This window comes from Camelus ferus, chromosome 4 (assembly GCF_009834535.1).
Source record: "Camelus ferus isolate YT-003-E chromosome 4, BCGSAC_Cfer_1.0, whole genome shotgun sequence".
Taxonomy (NCBI): domain Eukaryota; kingdom Metazoa; phylum Chordata; class Mammalia; order Artiodactyla; family Camelidae; genus Camelus; species Camelus ferus.
In genome coordinates this window covers 43,462,396-43,479,326 of record NC_045699.1, presented here as the reverse complement: position 1 = coordinate 43,479,326, position 16,931 = coordinate 43,462,396, and the positions used below count along the sequence as shown (strand labels likewise).

General features: G+C 46.6%; 2 protein-coding genes across 2 annotated transcripts; one reads left to right on the top strand and one right to left on the bottom strand.

Moving 5' to 3' along the window:
* Nucleotides 1–3,857: 3,857 nt before the first annotated feature.
* LOC102521915 (olfactory receptor 13C7-like) lies at nucleotides 3,858–4,816 on the bottom strand. The gene is given in 2 exon segments (XM_014561838.2): nucleotides 3,858–4,312; nucleotides 4,315–4,816. Coding segments are annotated over 2 exon segments (957 nt in total).
* Nucleotides 4,817–15,570: 10,754 nt separating this feature from the next.
* Nucleotides 15,571–16,537, top strand: LOC102523501 (olfactory receptor 13C7-like). The gene has a single exon (XM_014558167.2). It carries the CDS (start codon nucleotides 15,581–15,583, stop codon nucleotides 16,535–16,537), a length of 957 nt encoding a protein of 318 aa, XP_014413653.2. The 5' UTR covers nucleotides 15,571–15,580.
* The last annotated feature ends 394 nt before the right edge of the window (nucleotides 16,538–16,931 follow it).

The following is a 16,931-nucleotide window of genomic DNA, read 5'->3' as shown; positions in this document are numbered from 1 at the left end:
CTACCCCCATAACGTCAACCCTACCTCATGGAATCTTTGGTGGATCCTTTCTGATTTGGGTCTTACTAAACTGACTTAGTCTCCCTGTTTCTCAATTTCTCCCAAGATCAATCTAGTTAGCCCAGTTCATCCTTTTGCTTCAGTCAGATATATTATCCTCAAATCAATAGATTAACTCCTCTTGGGTCAGTTGTTCTGGTCCATTGAACTATGGCTGCCAGATAGCTGGAAGTCATTGGGCTGCAGCTGGAACAGATCCCTTTAGAAGTAATGTGGATAGGGCATGCTCTGTGGCATCTTTCAGCTTTCTGCTTTTCTGTGCACTATCCATCTTTCTGCTTTTCTGCTCCAGGCCTTCTCCTATGCTTATGGTAGGCTGCTGTGTGTAGCTCAGAAGAACGTGGGTTACAACTGTGGTACGGAGATTCTAAGATGCCCCCAAGATTTCTTTCCCCCCTGGTGGACACACCTGCATAATCTCCAGGTCTGTAAAAATGATGGCTTCTACCCCATGATGGGGTTATGTTATATGACAGTTGGCCTTAACATAGGGAGATGACCCAGGTGGATCCTGCCTAACCATGAATCCTTTAAAAGCAGAATTTTTCTCTAGCTGAGTGACAGCAAGGGAAGCCAGAGATTCAAAGCACTAAAAGGATTTGATGCATCATTACTGACATGAAGATGGAGGGGGCCATGTAGCAAGGAAATGGGGACCTCAGTCTTGTAGCTGCAAAAAACTGAATTTTGCGTTGTGAATGAGCTTGAAAGTGGATTTTTCATCAGAGCCTCCAGATTAGAACTCACTCCAGCTGCCACTTTGATTTCAGCTGTTTGATACCCTGAGAAAAGAACCAAGTTATGCCATGCTGGATTTTTGACCTACCCAACTGGGAGCTCATAAATGGGCATTGATTTAAGCAGCTAAAATGTGGTGATCCGCTACATAGCAATAAAAAACTGATCCAACTTTGGAGACAACTATCAACCATGAGAGGAAGGGAGCTGGGGATAAACGCACCAGCCTCCCATCCTTTGTGTAGACAATTCTGAGAGGTATTCTTCATGCTTCTTGGGCCTCTCCAGCAGAACAGATCCTCTGTTGTCCACAGCAGCCACCTTAATAATGTACCCTTATATTGCCTTTTCCTCCTTTCATTTCTCCCTCTTCCTGCTGCCTCATGCCAGCTTCCTGAGATCACTTCCAAAATAAGCTATCTGCTCCCAAGTCTGTGTCAGGCTCTGCTTTGGGGGAACACAACCAAGACAACTGCTACCAGAAGTAGCCCTGGAAGACATCTCTTCACCACTCAGATGGCACAAGGACCCCATTTCTGTGGGTAAATGAAGTGGTGATAACCCCTGGTCTGTTGTAGCATCATACTCAACACGACATTTACCTGTAGGGGGCTGGAGTGTTTTACAGGTTGAAGGGGAAGCATGAGTTATTCACTAGCTCTAGTGTTTAGTAATATTGGGTAACAGTATTTTTAAGGATGGTAAAATGGACTCTTTTTAAAGCTACCTTGTAAGTTTTAAAGAAAGAATAACAGGTTCAGGTAAGCCAAGTGTACACACACAGCGTGCTGTGAAAGCCAACAGGCATCTAAGGCAGTTTTTAAAGAGATTCTCATTTCCTGCACCCACAGGGCAGACTGTGCTACCAGGCAGGGCCAGGACTTACTTGTAAAACTGGCAGAGCTACAAAGACTGGGTGTGTAGCTAAAATTGGTGCTTTGACAGGGAAAGAGTGGGACCCCGAGGAACCCTGAGTCCTGAGATCTGGGTACCTGGATGGATGCCCCTGAGAGCCTTGAACCCTTAGATTCCCCTGAACCCTCAAGACCAACAGAATCAGCCCTTCTGGTCCCTCGCCTCAGGCTGCCAGAGAGCAGCCTCCCCCTGCCTAGAGACCATGCAGGGATCTCATCGAGACAGACACCCTTCTCAAGGTCCACCCCAGGCTCCCCTTGGTAGGTTCTTGCTCTGAGAGCAAACAGCACACTCACCAAAAGCATACTAGGATCTGGCTAGTAGAGAAACTGGGGAACATTTGTGGGAGTGGATCTCGAGGGTGTTGGAGGGGAGAGGGGTGTAGGCATACATGGCTAGACAGGGAAGCCGTGGGCACGCTCTCCTTGACTCAGGATTAAAGACTTGGCAGGAACACTGGAGCTCATCCTAATGTACAGCTACGATGGGTTCCTGAAGCTGGGATGTGACAACGGTCCACAGTAAATGAGGTGAGGAGGCTGGCGCTGCCTTGGCAGAGTGTGGAGGAATAAATGAGAAGGTTCAGGGATTGTGAATGTTAGAAAAGGCTTCAGAGGTGAGATCAAAGAACGCACCACCCTGCTATTTTTCCTGGGAAGGCCCAGAGGCCACCCTCTTCACTAAGGCAACAAGGAAAGCACCAGTAAGGAGAGACCAACGTCTTTGAGGAGTTTGGCATTCACTGTCCTCCCAAGGAGCATTAAGCAGCCATTCGCCCCAAGACCCAAAGACACTGCCATAGAGTAGGGGTGAGTCCCACCCAGGTGGGGATCTGCCAACCTCCACCTCTCCCCTGCCTCCAGGAATCTCGCCTCCTTCCCAAAGGTGATCTCTTTCCCTTCTGCTTCAGGACATTTAAACGTGTCTCTTTAACGGGCTTAGGCTTTTATAAAATGAAGGAAATGATGAGTGCCAGCTCTGGCATGCTGCTTTAGTTCTCTGGACCATCCCCTCTATGTCTTGTTACACTTACACCTACAAAAACACATCCAAGGCAAGGACCTGGGCCTGATTTAACATGGGGATAAGGAGGGAAGCAGGAGGAAAGAAAAAGAGGAAACAACCTGTTACATACTAACAAAAGTTAAAGGACCAAAACTGGGCAATAACTGATTCAAAAAGATATAAATTAAAGTGGTTTAAAAATAATCACTATAATACCATAAATTGCGCTTCTATTTCAACACGTTCCTTGAGCATAGGAGAAAGTCATGGACGCAGAGCTCCAGGAGGGGCACCGGCTGCACAGTCGGTCCTGTCTGCGCCATAGATGCTAGGGAGTAACTATTACTGTCGGTCTCTTACTAGTTGTAGGGTTGAGAATGATTTTTGCATTTGCTTTCCCACAATCCTTTGGCGCTTCATCACAATGTGGACACACTCATGGAGTGTGTGCGGGGGTGTAACTGGCATCCACGTGCCACATCAGTTGCATGGACGGAAGTTTGGCAACTGCTGGCACCTAGTACTGCACACTCTACTTATGCTGCAGCAGAGTGGCCTGCATGCCCCCTCCCTGCAGTGACAGTCAAGAAGAGCACATAGTGCATGATAATATTCTTAGAGTCCCACCGTCAGATCAAAACAAAGCAGCTGCTCAAAGTAAGTCCCACTATTTCTAGTGCTGACGTGGGAGAGGAATTCCCACAGTGGTGCTAAGGATCACTACTGTATGTTGAGGCAGAGGACATTTTCCAGTTTCTCCCTCTATCAGATGGAGCCAAAGTCTCTGGGATGAGACCAAAACAGAACAGAGGAAGCAGTGGTTCAACACAGGGAAAAACAATTTACTTGAAGGTCTCAGGACCACCAACATTTTTGTTTGTCTCTTTTGACTATGTTTATAACTTTTTATGGGTAGTCATCAAATTCTGTTATCAGAGAATTAGTAAGACTTGGGCAGCAAAATACAGCTATGATATGACACAGTATGGTTCTGGGTGAAGCCAACAAACTAACCAGTAGCACCAGACATGAAAAGGCTCCACTGACAACCCAAAGACCTCCCTGGGTTACCATTTCCCCACAAGGACAATGAAGAGTTTAAAGGTCTTGCACTCTGGCAGCCTGGGGATCTGTGACAGTCACTCAGTTAGGTGTTTCTGACATACCAGGTTCTTCACAGCAGTCTTCACATCCTTGTTCCTGAGGCTGTAGATGATGGGGTTGAGCATGGGGGTCAACACCCCATAGAAGAGGGAGGTGAGCTTGTCTGCAAGGTCCTGTTTGTCTCTCCCCAGGGGGTCCTTGGATTTGGGCTTCCCGTACATGAAGAGGATGGTCCCGTAGAAGATGACCATGACTGTGAGGTGAGCAGAGCAGGTGGAGAAGGCCTTTTTCCTCCCCTCAACCGAGGGGATCCTCAGGATAGTAGCAATGATGAACACATAGGAGACAAAGATGAACAGCACTGGGACCCCCAAGAAAATCACATTGGCCACAACCATGCTGATCACATTGATGGAGATGTCAGCACAGGCCAACTTCAGGACAGCCAGGATCTCACAGGTGAAGTGGTTGATGATGTTGTCCCCACAGAAGGCAGACTCATGGCCTGGGATGTCTGAACTACAGAGTTGGCAAGACCAGCTGCCCAGGAGCCAGCAGCCATGGGCACGTAGGCAGCCTTGCTCATGACCATAGGGTACCTCAGGGGGTTGCAGATGGCCACGTAGCGGTCAAATGCCATCATGCCCAGAAGCACACACTCTGTGGCTCCCATGGCAAAGGAGAGGAACATTTGCACGGCACAGCCCGAAAAGGAGACGGTCTTCCTGGGGGTGAGGAAGCTGTCAAGAATGAGGGGGACAGAGGAGGTTGTGTAGCAGATGTCGAGGAAGGAGAGGTTCCCCAGGAAGAAGTATATGGGCATGTGCAGGCAGGAGTCAGACACGGTCACCAGGACGAGGACCCCGTTTCCCAGCAGGATCAGCAGGTACATCAGCAGGATGAGCACAAAGAACGTTTTCTCCAGCTTCGGGTGGGCTGAGAGGCCCAGGAGAATGAACCCCACCATTGGGGAGGTCTGATTAGACTTGTCCATGGTGTCTCTGCTCTGTCACCTGCAGGAACTCTCTGAGCTCCATCTCAGCATTCTCTGACTCCAAACGTGCCCGGGCAGCAGGGCAAAAATCTCCCCACTGCTGAGCAACTGGAGAATAGCTCTGACAATTCAGTCATGTCTAAGGGGTTCTAGGAAAAATACAGTAGAGATCAGCATTTAACCTCTGTGTCCAATAAGAATGAAGAGTAGATTTGGACTAACTCATTGATAGATGACAATTTTAAAAAACTGGGCAAACTAAAGAAAACATCTGTGTAAAGCTCTGGCAAGGTTAAGTAAAACAAGGAATCATGATTCTGGGGGTAAAAAAGGCATTCAGAGAAGTAAGTCAAGCATTTGAGGCTATTTCAGCTGGGGCACCTGCAGCTCAGGAGGTGGTCACTGGGAGGCCAAGAAGGACTACTCACAGCCTCCTGGAGGTGGGAACAGGTTTTGAATTGCAAGGCCTATTGTGAAGGGCCTGTGACTAGACTTCCTCCCTTTGCTGGGAAACCCAAAGGGCAGCACCACAGGAATAAGAGTGAATCGGAGGAAACACACATCTACAGGTCCCGTAGCTCAGCTTCCAAAGCCCTGAAGTTGGACTGGGGTGGTCCCAGATTTTTGGTGCTCCTAAACATTCAACAGAAGCAAACATAAATCTACCTTGCAGGAAAGCAACATCGCCCCTGTCCCTAAAGCGTTTCTACAAATGGTTCTGCAAAAACAATGTGTGGCACACACTGAAAAAGACTAAAGGACACAGGAGACAAGGCAACATAAATGAAAACCAATAGGAAAAGATAGAAAACCAAGCCTCCCTTTCCCAGGGGCAGGTGGGAGCCAACAGCTCCTCAGCTCTGGTATCGCCTGTTGAGGGAATTAGCTCAGACATGTTGCCAAGGACTTAACCTCCTGCTGGTCCTTTTGTACATCTGGGGCACAGCAGGGCTCTTGTGTGCTGTGGCCAAGTTGAAGGAGGGTTTGACTGAATCTCTCTTCTTTTCTTCATTCTCCATCAGCCTCACCAGAGGCACTGGCTTCTGCCTGAGACTGTTCCCTGAGTCTTGTTCTGTCAGCCCTTCTTCCTGGGAAGCCTGAATCTCTCCTCAGACTTCTAAGAGTTCCTCAAACTAGGATTTACTCTGCACCAGTGAAACACCGTAGGCAACACTGAGGGTGTTAAGCATTCGGTTTTATTTGCTCTGTATCTAAAATAGTCATGAACTTCCTGATCTCCATCTCTCCAAGTGCTCTCAGTCATCCAGCCCCTTCCTCAGTCATGCGGGGGCACTTCCTGCCTGGGAGCTCTGGGACAGTGGTGCTCAGCACTGTAGCTGTGACCGAGTCAGTGCCACAATAATTCAATTCAGGTTGACGTATTTATTGAGCATCTGTGCTAAGCCAGGCTTAATTCTAGGTGATGAGATCACAGCAAAGAGAGGCCCAGCCCACAACCTCAAAGAGTTCAAAATCTAGCAGAGGCAATAGTCATGCAAACAAGTAATTACATTATCCTCATCACCATCAACCAAACAATCGCTCTACACTACTGACAACAGGCCTTGGATCTATTTTGCAATCTGCTCCCGTTCCCATTTAGAAAGTCCCTGGCTGCATTCCTCACAGTCCTCTGGTCTGCGTTTGGTTCCCTGAATGATGTGGGGCGCTGTCCTTCCTGGCGAGGCTCATTTCACTTTGAAATAAGTGCCCTTTGGTACTGAGCCGAAATCTGTTCCTTTGCAACCTTAATCCCTCTTCCACAGACAGCCCTCCAAATGTCCCGAAATAGCTTGGCTTCAGCATGAAGATAAATAAGAGTCCATCTCCCTTTTTCTCCTAGGGCTTTAAAATGGATGTTTTCTCTCATGGGCAAATGAACCATCCAGGAATTAACTACAAAGGCTGGTCAAAACTGAGAACAGCCCCCAGCTCCAGGACGGCTCATGGGCCCAGGACACGCTGTACCTGAGGTGGATGTGCTGGGGCAGGAAACCAACCCCAGGCTAGGTTTTCCCTTTGTGATGGCCAGCCCTGCAGGCTCTCCCCAAAGCCTGGATCATGTGAAGAAACCATTCCCTCTGTGTCATTGTTACCAGATCCAGAATTGTGGCTCATTACTATTGCTGGACTTTGGATTCTTAACTACAAAAGAAGAAAGAGCCCCCCAGTTTTAATAAAGAAGAAACAACTGTGTGAGAAGACTGCCAGATGGGGGGACCTGAGCAAGCCCTTTCCCCTCGGCACGAAGTGGAGTGAGGCCAGATGACCTCAGAGACTCTTGCAGTTTGCTGGGTCTATCTGACTCGGTAAGAATAACATCAACAAAAGGGCTTCCTACCTCCCTTCTCAACCCCATTCCATTAAAATCAAGTCTGATGGCAGAAACGCAGCTGAGCTAATGAAGCTTTTGGTGTGATTGCATCCTATGCTTACCTTTATCAGAAGCATGGTGAGCAAGAAGGATCAGCTTCAGAAGGGTTGATACCAGGTCAGAAATAGTGATACCAGGTGGGAAGTGTCAGGGTGAGAGTTCGGAATGTGTGACAGGTGAAGGGTCCAGCTGGTCCTCTGTGCTCCACCTGTCCCCTGTGCTCAGGGCACAATCTCCGAAGGACTGTCCATTGCCCATAGAAGATAATTTAAATTCCAGTTTGTTCTTCGGGACCATTTTAGTCCCTGAAGTCATTTAAAGTTTGGAAAGTGAGTTGTACTCAGTTTAGAAATTTTGTATCCTTCTGGGATAACATCCCCAAGATCCAATTATGTCAAAAGCACTGGAGGAAGTTTACTGCCTGCTTCCTTTCTCCTTCCCTCACACCCCTCCTCCTTCCTTTCTCTCTGATCATCATAATTCTGTTAGCAGAGTCCAACAGCCTGCTGGTCAGTGATTACATGACTCATTCAGACCCCCAAGTCTTTTTTCCTGTGCTGCAGACAAGCCCCATCACCCCAAGTCTGTGCTTATGCAGTAGTTTTGGGGGTCTAAGTGAAAGACTTATATTCTCCCTCTAGAATTATGGACAGAATGTGACCCACAAAAGGGACGGGTCCAGAGGATGGGTACCTTCCTTCTATCAGGAAACAATTACCGAGCGTGTACTGCATAGAAGGCAGAAATGTGCTGAGAACCACGGTCCAATGGCAAGAAATAGGAACGCAAAAGAAAATTACAGAATAAGGAAAGACATGTAGGCCAGGGAGAATGCCCACGCTGCTGTGACAGCTCAGAGGCAGGCAGGGGCCAGACCTCCCGGAAAAGGTGACAGAAGGTGCCTGGCGTGCTGGAGCTGGCTCGACAATGTGCACATCCCCCAACTCCCATTCAGTGACTTCGTTGATAGCTTGAAATGGGCCATCCTGGGAGGGTTTACACCACAGAAATAAGCAAATGCTCCAGATCAGGGCTTTTTCTGACCTGGTGATCTGGTCATGAAACATTCACTAGCACACCACTGGAATGGAGGAATGATGATTTCCCCGACAAAGCGGAGTGGGGAATTACCCCAGGCTGAAGGGGCTGCATAAACCAAGGCATAGAAATGAGAAAGAGACTTAGGAGTGGGGAGTGACCAGCAGTGCAGTGTTGCTGGAGCACAAAGACAGGGGCTGCTGACAGGGATGAAGGCAGGGCTGGACCCTAGTGGGTCTTCTGGGGCATTCTGAGGAGTTAGGACTTTCTTCCATAGACAATGAGGAGGCACTTAGGGATTTTAAGTAAAGGTCTCACATGATTAAATTTGCATCTTAGATTGATTCTTCTGGGCACAGTGTGGAAGGAAGACTGGGAGTAGAAGGACAAGTTCTAAAGAGACAGAGAGACACTTCAGGAAAATGAAGATAAGAATATTAACTGGGAAGTAATTGAAGGGTGAAGATAGGGAGATTCAAGAAATGTTTGGTAGATATGAAATACAATATTAGAGTTTGGTTGGATACAGCAGGCAGGAAAGAGTGTAGAGTCAATATTTCTAACTCAGCTATGGTGGATGATGACAACACCACCAAGGTAGAGAATATTGACCAAGTTGCCGGTTTGGGGAGAAAAGATGAATTCATTTTGGAGAACAGGGTGTCTGAGGAACATCCAGGTGGAGATGGGGGAGATGTCTGAACTGGGGACTCACTGACTTATCCATCACTTAGGAAGAGTAGCTGGAACCCTGGAGATGCAGGCACTGCTCTGCTGTCTGCAGGTACAACTCTAACTGTACCACCACTGTACACTGTTGGAGGCTCCCTGAAATCCAAATTCATATCTACAGGGTTTCCTTGACCTCTGGGCCACTAAGGGCCCTCTGCTCTGTTGTGAGAACTCTCTGAGAAAGTGGATTCTAAGGACAGGACAGAGATTCCCTGCAGGCAGAAGAGAGAGAAAGGCCCCAGAGACCAATGACCCAGAGGAGGTCACTAGAGGTGTGGACAGTCAAGGGTCAAGGGTCAAGAGTTAGGGATAAGCAAGGACTGAAAGAGCAGTTGACTCCAGAGCAGAGGAATTATAGGCGGCTGCCTTGATCCTTCATAAAAACACCCTCCCTCCTCTTAGATTCCTTAAAAGGAGTAAGTGGGACCCTAATCCTCGGAAAAGTCCAGATAAACCAGTACTTCTCAGACATGAGCATGCATCAGAAACATCTACAGAACTTTTTAAAACACATGAGCACACACACACGCTCATGCGTGCACAGGCAGATTGCTGGACCCCACTCCCAGAGACTGATTTAGTAGGTCCAGGGAGGGGCCTAGGAATCTGCATCATTAACAGGCTCCCAGGCGATAGTGACACTGCCCTCTGTCGGTCACATTAAGGAGCACAGGGCTAGACTTCTTACTAACACTGTGTGGCATCTCGGGGCATTAAGATTTGAGGTACAGTTTCTCCTCATTGTCTAGGGGAGCCTCGGACAGACTAGCCAAGGGGATACTGGGTTTTAATTGGCCAAGATGAAGCGTTGTGTGACAGAAATCTCCTTTCTGCAAATGTGAGTGTATATGTGTAATATGAGTTTGCCAAAGATAAATGGACCAAAGGGACAATCTGAACCCCAGCCACCCCAGCCACCCCAGCATTTCCTGGGGAGGCATCTATTTATTGTGGCTTTCTGAGGACAAATGTGCACGCGATACCTCTCAGAATTCATGAGGTCAGCAACCAGATTCCTGCTCAAAACACTGATATTCTGTCAGGCCTGACGGTGCCACTGTCCCCTGTGAACCTCACAACACTCCCTAACTCCTGAGGAAATCCAAGTGTGAAGGAGGGGAAGGTCCTGGCACTTAGAGGACAGAGGTCAAATATACCAGGTATCACGAATATGAGTCACTAGAGTTTAACGAAGGAGGGTCCCTCCACCTGCTCACATCCAAGTACCCTCATACCTAGCTCATGGGGTCTGGGGGGAGCACTGGATAAGATTTAGAAAACAGTTCTAAATAAGTGGCAACCCTGATTCCTATTAATATCTCACCATTATCTCAAATACAACAAATTCAACTGGCCATAAACTCCTCAATCACAGAAACTATTTCTTAGTCTTATCTTTATTTCCAGTAACCAGCCTGGAGCTGAGCACGAAGACGTACAGAAACCATGCACTGAAATGTCAGAGATGACCTTGCAGCCCCCTCCCCACACCAGCCCAGACAGGTTCTCTTCCTCACTTCCTCCAGGTCTTTCTTCCAGGTCTCAAGATCTGGGATTCCAGCCATTGGTAATTCTCCTCTCCCCTTCATCTCCCATCCCAGGTCTCTCTCATATCCTATAATTTCTTCCTCCTTAATGTCTCCCAGGGCCACTTGCTCCTCATCTCCATTATTTTCATCCTGGGCTAGTTCTGCACGCTCCTCCTATGCCCAGCTTCCCAGACAGCTCTGTGACACACTCAGTTATGCCTTAGTCTCCGGAGAGTCCCACTCTGCTGGACGTTCTCCAAATACCAAGACCCATTTCTGGTCATCATGGCCCCCCCTCCAACCCCTACTCTTTGGTACCGGTCACAAGGTCTGACACACATGACATGTTTGCAGCATGGAGACTGTTCAGAGTGGAGGGCAGGCTGGTGGCAGAGAGAGAGAGAGAAAGAGAGACAGACAGCATCCTGGGTCACCCAGTGGAGGGGAGGAGATACCTGGGTGGCCAGGAATCTGGTCCGAAGTTCCCAGGAATATCTGAATCACTGAGGCCCAAGTCTTTCTCTTTTCTAGGCTCTTTGGGGGCCAATGACAGAGCCACCTTGGACCAACTGTTGCAATTAAAGCCCAGGAGAACTCTGATTACTTGGCCAGAGAATGTTCTAAGCTAAGATATTCCTGTAGTGAGAGGGGCACTTTGGGTAGACAACACAACATGCCTAATTGGGTCTATGAGGTGAAGTTTAAATTCTGAGCCTCTCACCGAAGTTTAAATTGCTTCTGGAATAGGGCCTGGTCCCAAAGCAACCCAGCCCTAAATTCCTGAGAGACTGATTGTGGGACCCCCTGGAGAGCAGGGTGGAGCACAGAGAAGAGGGTCCTGGGCCCAGGGGCTGGGCACGGCTTTCCAGCCTGCCCTGTGGTACAGCCTCCTCCTCCTGCCTGGGGCACCTGGTTAAGCCTCAGCCTTAAGGGTCAGCCTTCCTCTCCCTGTCTCACTGAGCCCCAGGGGCAGGCAAGGGCACTGTGGGTAACTGTAGCTTCTGTGAGCTGCAAGCTGTGTGTGGCTGCACCTGGGAGCCCTCTACACCCAGGGCCATTAAGAGACACCAGGAAGTTAAACAACAGATGAAGGGCATGTGGCTGTGTTAAGAGCGTGCACCTAGGCATTGCCAGAGCAGCTCTAAGGGATATGGCCTGTGTGGCCAGCCTGCTTGGTTACGGCTCAGTAGCAGCCAGATGGGCAGGTGACACCAGAAACAGCCACTTCTGGCCTGCCTCCTCGCAAGCAACAGACTGAGCCTAGATGGGACCCCATACTGGCTAAGTGCTGGATGAGCTCTCTGGCTGGTTCTTCACCAGTGGGAGGAAAGAACAGTCTAATGCAAAGAGGGCTGAGCAGACTGGGGGCTGGGAGGAGGACAGGGCTGGGGGACAAGGCAACTATTTCTAAAGCTCCAAAGGCTGCTGCTGTGGCAAGGGTGTGGGTCTGTTTTGCATGAGTCCAGGAGGCTGACTTCGGACCAGTGGAGGAAGGGAGAAGTTAGAAAAGGGCACATAGCAGGTCCGTGGAGAAGTCTAACAGCCCAGGCTTCCTGACAACAACATTGGAGGCTGTAAGCCCCCTCTCACCATTGTTCAAAATGTTCAAGAAGAACCCGAGAAATCACTTCCTGAAGACGGGACAGCTGTTAACAGGTGGGTCAGAGGAGGGGACTGGACTGATTTAATATCTGAAGATTCTCCCAAGCTTCAAATCCTGCACTCCTTGAGACTAAAGGAGCCTTTCTGTAAAAATGATTCTGCATCCCTTAATTCCTGATACCCTGAGATAACCTCTTTCGGACACTGTATCACTACCAGTTAGAGAAAAGCACCCTTCTTCAGAGTCATATGAAATTCACCAACCTCCCTCCTGACCTCAGTTTCCTCACGTTACAAGAGGTCAGTGATTCCCAACACCGGTGTACATCAGAAGTACATGGGGAGCATTTACTTAAAACAGAAAACCAAAAAACTGATCTCTAAGACCAACTACAAAGGTAGGACCCAGCAAACTTTTTTTTCCTTCACTTTCTTACATTGTATTTTCAATTTTTTTGGTTTGCAATTTCTTCTTTCATTTTTTTTATTGAACTAGAGTTGATTTACAATATTGTGTTAGTTTCAGGTGTACAGTGAAGTGATTCAGTTTTTTATATATCTATATCTATTCTTTTTCAAATTCTTTTCCATTAGAGGCTATTACAAGATATTGAATATAGTTCCCTGTGCTATACAGTAGATCCTTGTTGTTTATCTATTTTATATATAGTGGTGTGTATCTGTTAATCCCATACTCCTAATTTATCCCCCACCTCTCCCTTTCCCCTTTGGTGACCATAAGTTTGTTTTCTATGTCTGTGACTCTGTTTCTGTAAGTTCATTTGTATTCTTTTTTAGATTCCACATATAAGTGATAACATACAGTATTTGTCTTTCTCTCTGTGGCTTACTTCACTTAGTATGATAATCTCTAGGTCCATCCATGTTGCTGCAAATGGCATTATTTCATTCTTTTTTATGGCTGAGTAATATTCCATTGTATCTGTATATACTACCACACTTCTTTATCCAGTCATCTGGACACTTACGTTGCTTCCATGTCTTGACTATTGTAAATATTGCTGCTATGAACATTGGAGTGCATGTATCTTTTCCAATTAGAGTTTTCAACTTTTCTGGATATATGTCCAGGAGTGAGATTGCTGGATCATACAATAACTCTATTTTTAGTTTTTTAAGGAAACTCCATACTGTTTTCCATTGTGGCTGCAGCAGTTTGCATTCTCACCATCAGTGTAGGGGGGCTCCCTTTTCTCCACGCCATCTCCAGCATTTGTTATTTGTAGATTTTTTGATGACAGTCATTCTGACCAGTGTGATGTGATACTTCATTGTAGTTTTGACTTGTATTACTCTAACAATTAGAATGTTCAGCATCTTTTTCATGTGCCTGTTGGCCATCTGTATGTCTTCTTTGGAGAAATGTCTATTTAAGTCTTCTGCCCTTTTTAAAATTGAGTTGTGTGTTTTTCTGATACTGAGTTGTATAAGCTGTTTGTATATTTTGGAAATTAAGCCCTCATCAGTTGCATCATTAGCAGATATTTTCTCCCATTACATAGGTTGTCTTTTTGTTTTGTTTATGATTTCCTTTGCTGTGCAAAAGCTTATAAGGTTGATTAGGTCCCATTTGTTTATCTTTACTCTTACTTCTTTTGCCTTGGGAGACTGATCTAAGAAAATATTACTATAATTTATGTCAAAGAATGTTTTGCCTATGTTCCCTTCTAGGAGTTTTATGGTGTCATGTCATATTTAAGCCTTTAATCCATTCAGGTTTATTTCTGTGTACGGTGTGAGAGAGTGTTCTAATTTTGTGGATTTACATGTGGCTGACCAGCTTTCCCAATACCACTTGCTGATGAGACTGTCTTTTCTTCATTGTATACTCTTGCCTCCTTTGTCTAAGATTAATTGACTGTAGATGTTTGGATTTATTTCGGGGCTCTCTTTCTGTTCCATTGTTCTATATGTTTGTTTTTGTGCCAGTACTATGCTGCTTTGATTACTGCAGTTTTGTAGTATTGTCTGAAGTCTTGGAGGATTATACCTCCAGCTTTGTTCTTTTTCCTCAGGATTGCTTTGTCAATTCTGGGTCTTTTGTGGTTCCATATAAATTTTAGGATTATTTGTTCTAGTTCTGTGAAAAATGTCACGGGTAATTTGATAGGGATTGCACTGAATCTGTAGATTGCCTTCAGTAGTATGGCCACTTCAAGAATATTAATTTTTTCAATTCAAGAGCATGGGGTATCTATTTCCTTGAATCATCTTCAATTTTCTTTATTGGTGTTTCATACTTCTCACATATCTTTCACCTCCTTGGTTAGGTGTATTCCTACATATTTTTTGATGCAATTTTAAATGGTTTTTTTTTTACTTTCATTTTCTGATATTTCATTGTTAGTATAAAGAAATGCAACAGATTCCTGTATATTACTCTTGTATGCCAGCAACTTGTATTTTTAACCAGCACTCAGGTAGGTATTAGACATCCAGTTCCACTGCTGTTTTGGGCAGTCCATGGTGACATCTGGTTCTTAATCTCTTTGGCAGTGAAGTTGTGATGATCTACAGTGTGGCTTTGGATATCCTGGGAGGCTGAGTAGAGTTACATGTGATGATGTCTGCAAAGCATCTAAATGGTACTGGATGGCTTGTGACCCAAGGCCCCACTCAACCCAGCCTGGGAATGTGAATTATGAGTGGGCTCTGACTATCAGGTAAGATTTTATTCCTTGGGCCAAGCAGCAGAGCTGTAGACAGGTCAGGTATGATTACAGGGGGCAACACAAGGCCCACTCTGCAGATCAGATTTCTGGAAACTTTAGTGGATACTCCATGTTCCAGGCTCCAGAAATTCAATTTGGTCAGATAATTCAAAGAAGAAGGTCAAGATCAGATGAACTGATTCACACTAGTTATACTCACAAAACACTGAAGTATAAACCGGATACTGTATAAGAAATAGAGCTGTTTAAGAGATTTAAAAAACTTTGTTTTCAAGCCAGCACATCTCTCCCTCTAAGACTATCTGGGAAGTTGAATTATAATAGAAACTTGCTATGTAAAGAGGAATAAGATCCAGAAGAATGAGCCATGTGACCTTAATGACCAGGGTCACTGAGCTGTGATAGCCTGAGGTCCCAAATTACATGAGAAAGACAGTTATCCAGAAGCTCCTGCTCCCCTGGTGAGTGCTGGAGATACACAACATATGTAGATACAGGAATTTGTTTTAGGTATATTAGTATCATTCAGTACACAGAAATGTCCTTCATTTTATTATGTTTCATTAGATTTCCAGGGTCTGCCCTTCAAATTTTTGGCTGATACACAGCTTGGCTTTTGATAACTTGATTTTAAAATTGAATCCCATAGGGTAAGTTTAAATTTAGGGACATCATATTTACTGTGATTCTCATGTATTGATCTAAGCAAGCCATCAAAAAATCAAACTTTTTTTTTTTTTAAATCAAACATATTTTCTGCCTTCAGGATTCCCAAAGATGAGAGAGAGAGCTTGAAATGGAAGTATCCAACCAGTCTGCTGTGACAGAATTTGTCTTGCTTGGCCTCTCAGACCACCCAAGGCTGGAGAAAATGTTCTTTGTGCTCATCCTGCTGATGTACCTGACGATCCTGCTGGGCAACGGGGTCCTCGTCCTGGTGACCGTGTCCGACTCCCGCCTGCACACGCCCATGTACTTCTTCCTGGGGAACCTCTCCTTCCTCGACATCTGCTATACAACCTCCTCGGTCCCTCTGGTCCTGGATGGCTTCCTCACACCCAGGAAAACCATCTCCTTCTCAGGCTGTGCTGTGCAGATGTTCCTCTCCTTTGCCATGGGAGCCACGGAGTGTGTGCTTCTGGGCATGATGGCGTTTGACCGCTATGTGGCCATCTGCAACCCCCTGAGGTACCCTATGGTCATGAGCAAGGCTGCCTACGTGCCCATGGCTGCCGGCTCCTGGCTGGCTGGTGGAGTCAACTCCTTGGTACAGATCTCTCTTGCAGTACAGTTACCCTTCTGTGGGGACCACGTCATCAACCACTTCACCTGTGAGATCCTGGCTGTCCTGACGTTGGCCTGTGCTGACATCTCCACCAATGTGATCAGTATGGGGGTGGCCAATGTGATCTTTCTGGGGATCCCTGTGCTGTTCATCTTGGTCTCCTACATCTTCATCCTCACCACCATCCTGAGGATCCCCTCAGCTGAGGGGAGGAAAAAGGCCTTCTCCACCTGCTCTGCTCACCTGACTGTGGTGGTCATTTTCTACGGGACCATCCTCTTCATGTATGGGAAGCCCAAATCCAAACATCCCTTAGGGGCAGACAAACAGGTTGTTTTAGACAAACTTATCTCCCTCTTCTATGGACTTCTGACCCCCATGCTCAACCCTATCATCTATAGTCTGAGAAACAAGGATGTTAAGGCTGCTGTGAGAAAACTGGTGGTTCAGAAACGCCTCACCCAGTGATGGTGGGATATGTCCCATGATATGATCCACACTCTGATGACCCTCACTTGAGAATCTCAATAAAAAGTAATGCCAGGTGAGGGGGAAATTGAGTTTAGAGCCATGCTACTCACAGTATGGTCCGTGGACCAGCAGTATCAGCATCACCTGGGAGATTTTTGGGCATGTAGACTCCTGGGGCCCCTTCCAGACCTACCGAGTTAGAATCTACATTTTAACAAGACCCTTAGGTGATTCACATGCATGTTACACATTGAGAAGTACTGGTTAAGAGTGAGTAGTGGATGCAGTGGTGTCCTGTCCAAACCTACCTCCACCCACCTAGGGATGAAGCTCTCATAATGCCAGCTGCTGGGAATGTTGGTGGCTGACAGCACTCAGTTAAGTCCCTCTG

What these genes read in the sequence shown, in the direction of transcription:
- LOC102523501 (XM_014558167.2), top strand. Translation starts at nt 15,581, where the DNA reads ATGGAAGTATCCAACCAGTCTGCTGTGACAGAATTTGTCTTGCTTGGC.